This window comes from Mustelus asterias, chromosome 9 (genome assembly GCF_964213995.1).
Source record: "Mustelus asterias chromosome 9, sMusAst1.hap1.1, whole genome shotgun sequence".
Lineage (NCBI taxonomy): Eukaryota > Metazoa > Chordata > Chondrichthyes > Carcharhiniformes > Triakidae > Mustelus > Mustelus asterias.
This window is the reverse complement of record NC_135809.1, coordinates 117,129,566-117,145,630: the sequence shown is the minus strand read 5'-3', so window position 1 is coordinate 117,145,630 and position 16,065 is coordinate 117,129,566. Positions and strand designations below refer to the sequence as shown.

The following is a 16,065-nucleotide window of genomic DNA, read 5'->3' as shown; positions in this document are numbered from 1 at the left end:
ATCCTGAGGGTAGATGGTGAGATGTTTTCACAAGTGGGAGAGTCTTGAACAAGGGGATAGCTACAAGAGAAAGGGCCGGTCATTTAAAACTGAGGGGCGTAGAAATTTCTTCCAGCAGAGGATGGTGAATCTCTGGAAGTCTCTGCCCCAAAGGGTAGTGGAGGCTGGATCATTGGAAGTATTCAAAATCAAGGTGCATAAATATTTGATAGATTGGGGAATAGAGAGCTATGGGGAAATGGCACAGAAAAGAGGTTGAGACCAGCATAGATCAGTATTGAATGGTGAGGCAGGCTTGAAGGGCCTGGTGGCCTACTCCTGTTTCTATTTCTGGTGTTCTTGTGTTGTGTTCTTGTGATACATTTGAATTCAGCAATTGTTTTATTTAAAAAGTTAATAGGGGATGATTTCCTGTGGACATTATTTACAGAGAAGCTACAAACCCTTCACAGTCTTTCAATTAATTAACTTTGAAATCAAATTTGATATTTCAATGCGTTCGCTCCATGTACCTATCTTGCTGTATTACCTATCCTGCAGAACTGCTTTGAATTATTAGGAAAAAAATAGTTTTGCATATTCCTGATTGTGCTACAAAGGTAAACTGTAACTTAACCCACGATAAAATGTTTAATAATCATGCCTAATTGTCTCTTGATTTAAAAATATATATTTGGAGGTTTTTTTTTAGTGTTTTACTGATGGCGGGATATCATTTCCATTCTCAGCTGCTGGAAGCCTGCACGGTAAGGCTCGACCTGAACTCAGCTGCACGGAGGGTATTTCTGGCAAGTGGTCGAGAAGCATTTGAGCCAAGGGACATCCCTCATAATGCTGATGTTTACATTTCAACTGGAGAGCCATTTATGGATCCATCCAAAAAGATAAAAGGTACAAAACTAAAGCAACAAAATGCTGGAAATACAGAGCAGGTTAGTCAGCATCTGTAAAGTCAAAGGTCAAGTTAGCTATTCAGCAGAAAACCTTTGTGTCTTTTATCTTAACAAACACTGGTGGGCCTCCTGTGTTTTTTTTCAGTGTTTTTCCTGTTGTCGTTTCAGCTCTTCAAAATTGACTTTTGTGTATTTAAAATGTACAGATGACTGCATTCATACTATGCTGGGCAACATTTAATCTGCACTCTGGGGGCAACCTTGCCTACACTTGGAAAATGACGACTCGCAAATGAGTCTCGTTATTTTGGCCCCAAAACCTTTTGCAGTTGAAAATTCTCTGACCTTGTCCGTGGCTGGGATTCTCTGGTCCCGCTGCTATGAATGGAGATTTGGTTGAATGCCAAATTCTCCATTCTTGCTGGCAGCGGTGGAGGGGCATGCGAAACCAGAGAATCCCAGATCAAAGTGATAATCAACATGAATTTGTTCAAGGAAGGTTGTGTTTGACAAATGTAGTTGAATTTTTTGAGGAGGTATCTAGGAATATTGATGAAGGTAGTGCATGTGATGTGGTCTATATGGATTTTAGCAAGGCTTTTGATAAGGTCCATCTTGGCAGACTGGTCAAGAAAGTAACAGCCCATAGTATCCAAGGCAAAGTGGCACGTTGGATCCAAGACTGGCTGAGAGGCCAGGAGCAGAGTGTTATGGTAGAGGGATGTTTCTGTGACTGGAAGTCTGTTTCCACTGGGGTTCCGCAGAGCTCAGTGATGGGGCCCTTGCTATTTGTGGTGTACATTAATGATTTGGACTTAAGTGTAAGGGGTAAGATCAAGAGGTTTGCGGATGACACAAAAATTGTTAGCTTGGTAAATAGTGAGGAGGATAGCTGTAGCCTGCAGGAGGATATCAATGAACTGGTCAGGTGGGCAGAGCAGTGGCAAATGGAATTCAACCCGGAAAAGTGTGAGGAATGCATTTGAGGAGGGAAGGGCTAACAAGAAAAAGGATTAGACTGTGAATGATAGGAACCTGGAAAGTACTGATGGTCAGAGGGATTTTGGGGAGCATATCCACAGGTTCTTGAAGGTGGCAGGGTAGGTGGATAAGGTGGTTAAGAAGGCATTAGGGATATTTGTCCTTTATTAGCCGAGGTGTAGAATACAAGAGCAGGGAGGTCATGCTGGAACTGTATAAAACACTGATTAGGCCACAATTGGAGTACTGCGTGCAGTTCTGCTGATAGGAAGGATGTGTAAAACTGGAGTGTTTCCCGCTGGCATTAGCAGTGGCTATGAGGTACGATTTTCCCACCTGATGATGCATATTTAAAGGGCTCCCTGATCTCTGTGCTGACAGGCACCCCCTACTCCCATAACGGAAATGGTGACCCCCCCTCCCCTGCTGACCAGGGGAGCACCACCAAACCCTCATCAGAGGGAGACATCCTCAGCCTACCAGGGGAAGATTGGGTCACACACACACAACCACCACCAACCCCCTCCACCCACACAATGCAGGCATGAGGGTGACCCGAGCCAGCGGTCTCAATGGCCCCACCTCCCCGTCAGAGAGACACTCCATCAGATGGACCCCTCCTAATGAGCTCCCCCCCCCCCTCAGGATCTTCCTCAGGACTCCCCTCAGAGCCCCTCTCAGGACTTAGCAGTGCCAACCTTGCCACCCTGGCAGTGCCGCCTTGGCCTGGTGCCTTATACTTAGAGGGGGGTGAAGGAGGTAAATGCGGTGCCCATGTGCCTTACTGCCTCTATCTAGCTCCAGAGGGAGGCTCCCTCAAGGGTCCTGGGGGTTCGGTGGGCTCGGGACGGGGGCAAGGGGCTGACCTCAACTTAAGGCCTGGGATATGGGTCTTGTGGCTAGACTGCCCATTCTAGCCCCATCTTGGTCCACAGCTGCAGGCAATTTCAAAGCATCAAGGTGCTCGCAATTCCTCTTTTGTATAAGCAATGGGGGGTAATTCAGATGCATCCAGCCATGAAGGAAAAGGTAAACATTGCATTCTGTACAAAAACCATTAGGCTTTTAATGAAAGGCTTGTTAGACTGCACTCTGAAATTGAATGAAATCAAAGGTTTTCAAAGTAAGAAAAAAATAGTTCAAAAGATTTCCAAGGATTTGTGCTTTCTAGGAAGGCTCTGAGACTAGGAATAAATACAGTGTTAAAAAAAATGGGGCTGACTGAACAGCTGTGGAGAAGGGAATCCGCCATCTCCCCTCTGCCCCCACCTCCACTGGAAGTGACTTCTCCCGTCAGTCAGAGGACTTAGAGACACAGGGCCATAGAATCTGTACAGTGCAGAAAGAGGCCACTCAGCCCATTGAATATGCACTGATTCTCTGAAAGAGCATCCCACCTGGACTCCCCTCTCTGTCCTATTCCCTTAACCCCATGCCTTTACCAGTGCATCTAACCAGAACATTTTTGGAGTGTGAGAGGAAACTGGAGCACCCGGAGGAAACCGGAGCACACAGAGGAAAACCACTCAGACACAGGGAGAACTTGCAAACTCTACACAGACTTGAAAGGGGTCCTCTCACACCTGCAGCTTCTGAGAGAGAGAGAGGGGAATCCCTTCTGAAGAATTGTGTGCTGCTGGGATTTGGAAGCCTGCTAGGAGTCCAAAGGACAGGGAGATCAAAGTGAGCAGCCAACTTCAAAGTTTTCACAGTACACTGACCAGAATGAAGACTTTGATCAGAGAGATGTCTGAAATCACTGTGCCAAGAGTGACTTTCAGGTTTTCCAAGGCTAGAAGGGGCAGTCTAGCACAAGACCCCCATCTCAGGGGAGAGTGCCAAGGTCATGATCAGAGGTGACAATCACGAGGGGTCACGGGCTCAAGGTGAGAGGGGCAAGGTATAACTCACTTATCAGAGGGACATTTTTTATACAGAGTGGTGGGGGCCTGGAATGCGCTGCCAAGTAGGGTGGTGGAGGCAGACATGCTGGCATCGTTTAAGATTTACCTGGATAGCCACATGAGCAGTCTGGGAATGGAGGGATACAAACGAATGGTCGAGTTGGACCAATGAGCGGCACAGGCTTGGAGGGCCGAAGGGCCTGTTTTCTGTGCTGTACTGTTCTTTGTTCTTTGTCAACGCTTTGCTCCCAACACGAGTCCATGCAACCCACTTGAGGGACCCTCCCTCTGCAGCCCAACAGTGGCAGAGGAGTACATGGGCACTGCACTTATCTCTTTGACCCCCCCTCGGGGTCCAATGCATCAGGACCACAATGCTCATGATCAGCACCTGGCTCAGATCCTGCTGGGGAGGTGGGTGAATGGCGGGAGGACTTTGAATTGGGCTTCAAGCCCGCTAATTACATTCAAATTGGTGGTTCTGCGTACTGGACGGGAATCTTATCAGGGCTGGCGGGGCCGGCTGGATGAATGGCAACGGGTTTGATGTCCATTGGGAATTCCGTTTTAGCCCCGATACCCCACTCAGCGGGATGTCAAGATTCCCGCCAGTGTCAAACAGGACCGGCGAATGACCCCTGTGATTACACTGGAGCGGGTGCAGAGGAGATTTACCAGGATGCTACCAGGGCTGGAGGGTCTGAACTATGGGGATAGCTTGGATAGACTGGAGCTGTTTCCCTTGGAGCAGTGAAGGTTGAGAGGGGACCTGATGAAGGTGTATAAGATTATGAGGGGCAAAGAGGGCTGAATAGGAAAGCACTTTTTCCATTAGTAGAGGGGTCAATAATCAGGGGTCATGGATTGAGCTAAGAGGTAGAAGGCTGGGAGGGGAGTTGAGGAGAAACGTTTTCACTCAGAGGATGATGGGAGTTTGGAACTCACTGCCTGAAAAGGTGATTGAGTCAGAAAGTCTTGTAATATTTAAGAAGTATGTACATATTCATTTGTGCAGCCATAACCTCCAGGGATATGGGCCAAGCGCTAGAAAATGGGATTAGTGTAGTCAGATCTTTGTTGATTGGCATGGACATGATGGGCTGAATGGCCTCCTTCTGTAATGGAATATAGTGTACTTGGAATATAGTGTTCAATTCTGGTCGCCACACTACCAGAAGGAAGTGGAGGCCTTGGAGAGGGTACAGAAAAGATTTACCAGGATGTTGCCTGGTATGGGGGGCATTAGCTATGAGGAGAGGTTGGAGAAACTTGGTTTGTTCTCACTGGAGCGACGGAGGTTGAGGGGAGACCTGATAGAAGTCTACAAGATTATGAGAGGCATGGACAGAGTGGATAGTCAGAAGCTTTTTCCCAGGGTGGAAGAGTCAATTACTAGGGGGCATAGGTTTAAGGTGCGAGGGGCAAGTTTTAAAAGAGATGTACGAGGCAGATGTTTTACACAGAGAGTGGTGGGTGCCTGGAACTCGTCGCCGGAGGAGGTAGTGGATGCGGATACGGTAGTGACTTTTAAGGGGCGTCTTGACAAGTACATGAATGAGATGGGAATAGAGGGATATGGTCCCCGGAAGCGTAGGGGGTTTTAGTTAAGTCAGGTAGCATGGTCAGTGCAGACTTGGAGGACCGAAGGGCCTGTTCCTGTGCTGTAATTTTCTTTGTTCTTTGTTCTTTGTAAATGTCTATGAATGTATGAAAAGAGGTATGCTGAATGTCAGCTGATAAAAATGCAAGGGCTTACCAATTTTGAACGAAACGTTGAGTTTATATTGTACTTGGGCTAAACTTCTCGTTACTCAAAGCAGTTCTGGGAATTGTACCTATATACCTTCCGGCGATGAATTAATAGAAAGCTCCATGAATACTTGTACCAACTATGACGAAGAGCACCTACTTGTACCTCTCCAATCCGAATCACAGACTCATACTTGTAAAAATGCAACTGTCAAGTGTTGATTGGAAGTTGCAAACTCTCTGGTTGGCGTGACCAGGCAGAATATGCTTGTGTTCTTTACATTCCAGTATAGTATAAGGTATGGTTGAAATTTTGAATGCCCTCATTTTGAACATTGAAACACTGCTGCATTAATTAATTTGCTGTTTGACAGACACAGTGGAAGTCTCTCAGGAAGCCAATAGAGGGTGCATTTTAATGGGATATGTTTATTGCTTACACCCACTCAGTTTTGTTTTTGAAAATGATTAATATCCACTTACCTCGAGATCCTAAAGAGAGGAATAGATTCTAAAATACAAAATAGTTTGCTTCACAGGTACAATCCAGTGCAGATGTGATGGGCTGACTGGCTTCCTACTGCCTATAAGTTTTACAATTCTAAGTGCTGTATGATTTATAAAGCATTTCCTCTCCTCAAGGATTCATGTTACTTTGCAAGTACCGCTTTGTACACTCCTTGCATGTTGTAATATAAATGTATGTTAAATTAGATCCACTCATCTAATTGTGATATGTTGGCTGAAATACAATTAGTTACCATAGAGTTTCGGAGATGAATGCTGAAAAGAAAGTCTGGGCTTAATAATCCTTGTATTGCGACAGCTACTGCAAGTGTTCCAGCTGCACTTTCTCTTTTAATAGGCTAAACTGGGAGGACAGACTTTATGCTTTGTTTGTGTTTCTTTTGGCTGTATTTCATGGCGACATGCACTGCTGTTCTTTCAGCACCAAAATGTTGGCACGCAATGCTGAAATTTCATACCAACTCTTGCTGGATCAGCAAGCTTAACCCACAGAAATCTGGTGCTCTGTTATTGCTTTTGACTGATAATCAATCTTGGTGCTGCTCGACAGTTGTCGCTGGGACGCAGACTAGAGCAGGTGGCAGATGGGCTTGTCACCAGAGAACAGAGATAGTAGGTATAGTAAGGCAGAACATAATGCGCAGTGTTCCCATAACTTTAGTAGGGCATGTTAAGAAGAGAGTTGCAAACCGTAATATAAAGGAGCACTATAAACAATGTGACTTGCATGAATTTAATTGATATTCTACAGCACCGAACGGAAAAGATGCGAATACCTGTTTACTGACAGGCTTACCTGCGATTAAAATATGATAGTGAAATATTTCAAATCAATAAGCAAAATTACTGAAAATTATGTCCCATGCACACACACCTATTAGACCTATTACAGTGTAAGTGATGCAGCAAAGGTGATGTAAAGAATGGATTATATTGCTTTATTTTGCTGGAGTAACCATATCTCCAACTTTCATGACTTTAGCAGATGTTTCTGAGTATTGTAACATATTATTAGCGAAACTTAATAGGAAAGGGCAGTGTGATAGTCTTCCCAAATGAGGTGCTACAGGGGTATAGTTCATCAATTCACACCCATGGTGCTGGCATTGCAAGGAACTAACATTAGCTGGGGCAGCCGTTAATAGTACTTACATAGAACATAGAACAGTACAGCACAGAACAGGCCCTTCGGCCCACGATGTTGTGCTGAGCTCTTGCATTTAACTACTTGATTCAGTCCAACGTGAGCATCAGTGCTATTCGGCTCCCCATCCTGTGACTCTGATGTACCTTTGCTGAAAGTAATAATTTGTATAATTAAGTGTAACATCTTAGAAGTATCGTAACAATTTCTCTAGCCCATAAACAGATGTCTTTTCTTCTGATGGAGTCCTCAGAGTTTTGACCCAAAAGAGGCGATATTATGCAACTGCATCCTGGTTGGAGAGCCTCATTCACTGAGAAATCAGAAAATGGAGAGGTTTTTTTCCCATCATTTTCCTCCCATTAAAATGAGTTTCCTGATCTGTGCTCTTGGCAGGTGAGACTCTCTCTGCAGTGTGCATGTTGATAACATTGGCCCAATAGTGCATTATCATCATTTCCGCATCTGTAGTCATTGTTATTGATACAATGGTTTCTGTTTTGCCGTGAATTGTGGGGAAAGTATGCTGCTGCTGCTGATGTTGTATTCGCCAGTCATCTCATTACAGCATGAAACAGATCACAGCTAATCACAGTTTAGGTCATTATCCAGCCAAACTGAAGTGGCCTGGAGTGATGGTCACTGTCTCTGTAATGTGTGCAGTGTGTTTTATTCGCTGTGAAACAGACAAGGAGATTTTCAAAGGTCCGTATATCAGCATAATTAGATTCACAAGATATAGACATTAACATGTGAGCTGCTAACGGGTTGGCACAATGGCACAGTGGTTAGCACTGCTGCCTCACAGCACCAGGAACCCAGGTTCAATTCCCAGCTTGGGTCATTGGCTGCGTGGGTTTCCTTTGGGTTCTGTGGTTTCCTCCCATAGTCCAAGATGTGCTGGTTACATGCATTGGCCATGCTAAATTCTCCCTCAGTGTAGTACCTGAACAGACACCAGACTGTGGTGACTTGGGGATTTTCACAGTAACTTCATTGCTGTGTTCATGTAAGCTTACTTGTGACTAATAAATAAACTTTTTAAAAAAACTTTTAAATAAGTGGAACTGCTCTCTGTTTCAACCATGTTCCATGCCTAATGTCCCAGCCAGTTTCCAGTTTGGATTGGTTAAAAGATAGCCATTCTCAGTGCACCTGATTTTTAAAAGAAATTCTGGTTTAACCACAGAGGAAGGAGGAATGGGAAGAATTCACCCATGTTGCTCATGCACACCTCCTAGTGGTTCATCTTGGAGCCACATTGGCAGAACTCCAGGTCAGCCTTTTGACCATGAAGTGGTGTATATTTGGAACAGCTTGGGACAAAAAGGAGAAAAAGACTCCCATTAATAGGTTCGTTGTAGTTTGAGAACTGGTGAAAAGGAAATTTTGGACAGTTACCAGAAAGTGTTTCTTCATGCAAAAAGTGATCAACATTTGGATGACCTTCCAGGTTGAGCCAAAATAAAAAACATTGGAGTTTTTCACAGACTGATGATGTGATTAGGGGTAGGGGAGAAGAGAAGATTTTCTTTATTCTGAGTAGATAAATTAAGATGAGCTGAATGAGCTTCTTCATTTATTCACCTTGTGACCTTGCGATATAATGACAAAGAATCACACTATCCAAATTTATCAGTGTGTAGAGATTTTTTGGTTGGGCACAAACAGTTGGGTCTGTTCAGAAAAGAAACAATTGGTTGTTCGCCCGATTGTTACAAACTCTCTTTCCAGAATGGTTGATTCCATTAGGGCAGCATGGTGGCACAGTGGTTAGCACTGCTGCCTCACAGTGCCAGGGACCCGGGTTCAATTCCTGACTTGGGTCACTGTCAGTGTGGTGTCAGCACATTCTCTCTGTGTCTACGTGGGTTTCCTCCAGGTGCTCTGTTTTCCTCCCACACTGCTGGAAAGACGCTGGTTAGGTACATTGACCATGCTAAATTCTCCCTCAGTGTAGCCAACCAGACATTGGGGAGCGGCGTTGAGGGGATTTTCACAATAACTTCATTGCAGTGTTAATGTGAGCCTACTTGTGACACTAATAAATAAACTTTCAACCTTATTCTGCCACTCACAATGGAAAGAAGCATCAAGGGGAGAACGTCTTGGAAAAGGAATAACGTTCGTGAACAAACAGTCATAGGCCCTGTTATCATTATTCAGTAAGAAGTTTAACAACACCAGGTTAAAGTCCAACAGGTTTATTTGGTAGCAAAAGCCACACAAGCTTTTGGAGCTCCAAGCCCCTTCTTCAGGTGAGTGGGAATTCTGTTCACAAACAGAGCATATAAAGACACAGACTCAATTTCCATGAATAATGGTTGGAATGGCATTCCAACCATTATTCATGTAAATTGAGTCTGTGTCTTTATATGCTCTGTTTGTGAACAGAATTCCCACTCACCTGAAGAAGGGGCTTGGAGCTCCGAAAGCTTGTGTGGCTTTTGCTACCAAATAAACCTGTTGGACTTTAACCTGGTGTTGTTAAACTTCTTACTGTGTTTACCCCAGTCCAACGCCGGCATCTCCACATCATGACGATCATTATTCAGGACAGTCAAAACCTGGATAAAGTCATAGAATCCTACAGTGCAGAAGGAGGCCATTTGGCCCATCGAGTCTGCACCGACCACAATCCCACCCAGGCCCTATCCTCATAACCCCATGCATTTACTCTAGCTAGTCCCCCTAACACTAAGGGGAAATTTAGCATGGCCAATCCACCTAACCCGCACATCTCTGGACTGTGGGAGGAAACTGGAACACCCGGAGGAAACCCATGCAGACACAGGGAGAATGTGCAAACTCCACACAGACAGCGACCCAAGGCCGGGAATCGAACCAGGGTCCCTGGCACTATGAGGCAGCAGTGCTAACCACTGTGTCACCACGCCACCCCCAAGATATGTGCCTCATGAAAATATTGTTGCCCATGAGTTTGCAACGAAGAGATTTGACTGTTTTAAGAATGGTTACTTGTTTACAAAGATCAGTAACTCAAGTGCAACTGGAGTTCAGACAGAATGGGATATGTTGGTTACCTGCTGGAATGTGTGACATGTACAACTTAATAACTGGTTACCCGACAATTTCAAAAGAAATGCATTGTGCAAGGAAATGAATAGGTAGAAATGTTTCTCTTGCATTCAGAAGGTACAGCTAAAGGTTACATGAAATAGAGACTTATCCAACAGGCAACTTGACAAGCCAGGCGGTACAAACTTCAAGCTGTATGTGCCATCTTGTAGGAGGTTCTAAAAGCGATCATGCTGGACAAATTTTGCTGATCAAAAAACAGGAAGGATCTCTCACCGAACATTGAATTTCTCAGCCCATCCAAATCACCCACTTGGGAACAAGATGTTAAGTTGGTTGAGTTCGTAGCACTCTTATGTTGGAATCCAAATATTGTGAGTTCAAGCACTCCATCCTCTGGCCCTCCAGGAATCAAGCACATCACCGAGGCTGGCGTGTCAGTGCAACATTAGGGTATGTTGCATCATTGTTTGGCTGAAATGCAAATCAAGGCTCCCGCCTGAGTGTTCAAGGGCCCAGCGCCACTTTTTGAAGATCTCTCCTGTTGCAGTGACCAACATTCCTCCTTCAAAAGCATCAGAGCAAACGACAGTCAATCATCTTGAGTTCTGTAGAGAATGTGATGCTCCTCCGCTGGGCATAAATTGGTTGCCCACGAAACAAGCATGACTGCACAACAAAATAAAGTTAATTAGCTGTGACATCCTGAAAGGTGCTATATAAATGCAAGTTTGTTATTTTTTTATGTGAGCTACTTACTTGCTTAACAGCATCATTGTAAAAAATATCGTATAGGGGAGGTGATGGCCTAGTGGTATTACTGTTAGACTATTATTCCAGAGACTCAGCTAATGTTTTGAGGACTTGGGTTTGAATCCTGCCACGGGCAGATGGTGGAATTTGAATTCAATAAAAGATATCTGGAATTAAGAATCTACTGATGACCATGAAACCATTGTTAGTTGTCGGAAAAATCCATCTCGTTCATTAATGTCTTTTAGGGAAGGAAGTCTGCTGTCCTTACCTGGCCCGGCCTACATGTGACTCCAGAGCCACAGCAATGTGGTTGACTGCCAATTACCCTCTGAGCAAGAGCAATAAATGCTGGCCAGCAACGCCCATGTCCCACAAATGAATAATTTAAAAAATCATTTTTGGCAGTTATCAAACATGAAAGTTGCAAAAGATGCCCAGTAGTCAGAAGGATTAATCTACCCTGCTTCATTCCATGTACAAACCGTGTCTAATGTTCTTTCCTTGGTATGGAATTGCAATACTCCAGTAGTGCTGTTGATGCTAAGGGGCTAACATTTAAGGTTATAACACATAACATACTTCCTTTGCTTGTTTGAACAGAAATGTTTACAGCATGGAAACAGGCCCTTTGGCCCAACTTGTCCACGCCGCCCTTTTTTTTTAAAACCCCTAAGCTAATCCCAATTGCCCACATTTGGCCCATATCCCTCTATACCCATCGTACCCATGTAACTATCTAAATGCTTTTTAAAAGACAAAATTGTGCCCGCCTCTACTACTACCTCTGGCAGCTTGTTCCAGATACTCACCACTCTCTGTGTGAAAAAATTGCCCCTCTGGACACTTTTGTATCTCTCTCCTCTCACCTTAAACCTATGCTCTCTAGTTTTAGACTCCCCTACCTTTGGGAAAAGAAATTGACTATCTAGCTGATCTGTGCCCCTCATTATTTTATAGACCTCGATAAGATCACCCCTCAGCCTCCTACACTCCAGAGAAAAAAGTCCCAGTCTATCCAGCCTCTCCTTATAACTCAATCCATAGCTGAAAATATTTTTACTTCATTTTCATGCATTCTAAATATATTTAGGTGTCTTAATTTTATACATGGAGCTTTTCTTTTTATTTCAGCGAATTGTATAAGAATTTATTCATTGCACGATGACCGTGTCTAATGTTCTTTTCTTGGTATGGAATTGCAATACTCCAGTAGTGCTGTTGATGCTAAGGGGCTAACATTTAAGGTTATAACACATAACATACTTCCTTTGCTTGTTTGAACAGAAATGTTAACCTTTTGTTTAAATGTATTGGAGTATGTGCTAAATTAGCGAACAGAGCAATTTCACCATTATTTTATTCTTTAGTTTCTTCATTAGTGTCACAAGTAGGCTTACATTAACACTGCAATGAAGTTACTGTAAAAATCCCCTAGTCGCCACACTCCGGTACCTGTTCAAGTACACTGAGGGAGAATTTAGCAATGGCCAATACACCTAACCAGCACATCTTTTGGAGTGTGGGAGGAAACCGGGGAACCCGGAGGAAATCCACTCAGACACGGGATGAACATGCAGGACGAGATTCTATGACCTCAGGCTCATAAAATCCTGCCCGAGGCCAACTGAGAATTCCATTCTTGAGCCTTGCCCCCCCCCCGACCCCCGAATCAGGGCGGGTGAGGGGGTAAAATTCCAGCCGCAGACTCAGCACAGATAGTGACCCAAGCCGGGAATCTCACTGCTGTGAGGCAGCAGTGCTAACCACTGTGCCACCGTGTTTGCTAATATCCCCAGTAATAACTGCTCAGCTAATCTTTCTGCTCAAGCACTTGATACCTCCAAAAGTGATGGTTCTCTCAAACCACACTGATTTTTGCTTTATCAGTTTGTTGAAAATGTCACATGCAGGCCATCAAGCTGATTGATTTTCCGCTCATCATAGGATTTGATATTTGTCTGAAAAATGATTTAGTGCCCCAGTTGAATTTCTAATTCAAATATTCATTCAGGGAGTTTTTTTTTGTATATACATCTCCGCAAGTATGTTCAGATCACAGATTTTAAATGATGAGGGAGTGCAGCTGCTGAGGGGAAAATGAATTCAGATTACATATTGTTTATTAATTATAAATACATTTCATCTGTACTTTGTCCTCTGCAACTGCCATTAACGCTGCAATGCCTTGTCATTTGTAATATCCTTTAAGATGGAAGATGTTTAAGGGATATATTCGCACTAGTGAGAATGAACTTCTCAAACATTCAATTCATGCTGGGATGATCTGACGTGACATGTTCTGATTGACAGAATATGTGTTAGTTGTGTATAATAGAATGCGTGATTGCTGTAGGTGTATGTGTCAGAGAGATGATGGATTCAAATCAGCTTAATTGCTGTCTAATTTGGTAATAGTAGACACCAGATACGATTTCAGGTAACAAGTTAACACATCTACCTTTAGGCATCCAGGAACCTGTATGTCCTGTCAATTTCAGTATTTCAGAACGTGCAGAAATCCATCAGTTTAATGAACCTGAACTTCTCAGTAATATCACAAATGTTCTCCAGAATGTTTGCTAATTTCCATACAGCATGACTGCCAAAACAGGAGATTTAACTATACAGTGAAATTCTGCTCAGCGTAATGGGTTAGGCTGGGCAGAAACAAAATTGGGTCAATTTGAACTTGTTTGCAATGATCATGTTGTGACTGACTTGAAGGACGAGTGTGGGCGACGGTCATTGCAAATATGAGGCCACTCTAAGATGTGCATTCTATCGGGCCTAAGCATATTTTGAAACTGTGGTACTAACTTAATACTTAGCTTAGTATTTATTGTATTTTACATCTCCAGATGTTGGATAAGGCCCCAATATTAAGGGCTGCACAGTGGCCCAGTGGTTAGCACTGCTGCCTCACAGGGACCCGGGTTCCATTCCCGGCTTGGGTCACTGTCTGTGTGGAGCTTGCATGTTCTCCCCGTGTCTGCGTGGGTTTCCTTTGGTGCTCCGGTTTCCTCCCACAGTCTGAAAGATGTGCTGGTTAGGTGCATTGGCCATTGCTAAATTCTCCCTCAGTGTACCCGAACTGGTGCCGGAGTGTGGCGACTAGGGGATTTTCACGGTAACTTCATTGCAGTGTTAATGTAAGCCTACTTGTGACACTAATAATAAATAAACTTTAACTTTGTATTAATGTGGAGTAAGTGTGGTGGCAGAGGCAGCGATTTAGTGGGCAGGAAAGCCGGAAGAATGGGTGTCCCACAGGTTCTGCCGAATTGCCATTTTTGGAATGCATTTGTCAGCTGAAACAGGGGTGCTTACGGGAGGGAGGTTGAGATTGAGGCTCGGGTGGGATTCATTATTTCTGGGATCTGGAGAAAGCGGGGGAGGGGGGTGTTCTATTCCAGAAGATCAGTTGGTGAAGCATGATACTGGAGCCAATCTTCATGTAGTCTTGAATTTATTTACAAATGGAAGCATTACAACCAGATACCTCTTAACTCACAATACCATGGTTTCAGTACATCCCTCTTTGTACTCTTCTGAATAGAACTAAGAACCAGTCAATTAAACACAAATGCTATAGGATGACAACCCCTGGTGGGACACTGTAACAAAAATCAAACTGTCAAAGAAAAGTTAACCAGTCAAACTAAAATATAATTCTCGGTGACGATGATGCATCCCAGCCTCTGCGGCGCTCAAAGCTCGCAAAGGTCTGCAACACATTGGTGACATCTCTCTTTGCACTCTGTTTCACAAAACAATCAATAAATTTTTTTAAAATGACAGTGGTGATAACCCCTGGTGGGGTAACGTAACTAAAACAACAGGAAACTGAATTAACTAAATCAAAATGTCAAAATGCACCCCGGCCCCCGCGGTACCCACCGGGCATGGATGGCCTTCAGTGTACTGGTGATGTCTCTCTTTATATGTGCTCAAGTAAATTAATGCCCACCACCTGTATATATTTAAACACAGTTGCTATACAATTAACAGGGATATCGATGGGGGAGATAGGGCGTGTAGGGTGGGGAGGGGTGTGAGAAGATTGCAGAGAGCCCATGAAGGACATTGTGGGGGGAGGGGGCTGGTTTCAAGCGATTGCAGGCTGAGGGAGGAGATTATAGGCAGTGAAGAACATCAGAAGGGCATCGGATTACAGAAAGGGTGTCTGATCGCTGAGCAGATGAACAAGGTAACTTGTTGAGTTGGGTGGGGGGATGGGGGCCGGGGGTGAAGTGAAGCACTCCTATTTTTCCTGGTCCACAAGCAGTGCTGGAAAGGAGTTCTGTCAAGCAGTTTTCAACTTCCTTCACCTTCTGGGTTTTCTGAGCTTGGGAAAATCCAGCTGACCAGCAATAAATTGGAAAAGAGGCATGCAGCCTCGTTAAATATTTAAGTAAGGGATTTGTCTTTTAAGGATCAGCTGGGTGCCCAGCCCTATCACAGGCATGTTTGAGGCAGGTTGGGTTAAAGTTTGAAACTTTTTAAAACTTGAACTTCCCATTTGACCCAAACAAACCCCTTCCTGGGGGTTAAAGTTACCTCAAAAGTGTTAGTTTGACTCAGCAGGTCATACTCTCATTTCTAAGATTGAAGGAGGTAGCCCTAATACAGACTTGAGCATGGAATCTCAATTCAGTATAGTACTAGGGAAGCACTGCATTGTCATTAAATAAGCTGAAAAACTGAAGTGACTTTGCAGGACAGATCTGGAAAGAGATGCAGTGTTTTGTTTTGTCAAGGTTCATCCTGAGTGGTTCTGTTACGCAAGACCCAGTATTCTACAGGCTGTTCCCAGGAACACACACCTAGATAAAAATCAACTGCTGCCTCAAGGACATCAAGTGGTGGAGATGCCGGCGTTGGACTGGGGTAAACACAGTAAGAAGTCTAACAACACCAGGTTAAAGTCCAACAGGTTTATTTGGTAGCAAAAGCCACTAGCTTTCAGACAGCCTGTTCCGAAAGCTAGTGCCTTTTGCTACCAAATAAACCTGTTGGACTTTAACCTGGTGTTGTTAGACTTCTTACTGTGTCAAGGACATCAACTCAGTGA

The 16,065-nt window shown here is 44.0% G+C and overlaps 1 protein-coding gene across 1 annotated transcript in view; it reads left to right on the top strand.

Moving 5' to 3' along the window:
• The first annotated feature begins 768 nt into the window (after positions 1-768).
• LOC144499280 (doublecortin domain-containing protein 1-like) overlaps positions 769-16,065 on the top strand; it is a 420,979-nt gene continuing 405,682 nt past the window's right edge. Inside the window, exon 1 of the mRNA XM_078221394.1 lies at positions 769-891. Within this exon, the coding sequence (XP_078077520.1) occupies positions 867-891 (25 nt within the window). The 5' untranslated portion in view covers positions 769-866. The remainder of the gene's footprint in view (positions 892-16,065) is intronic.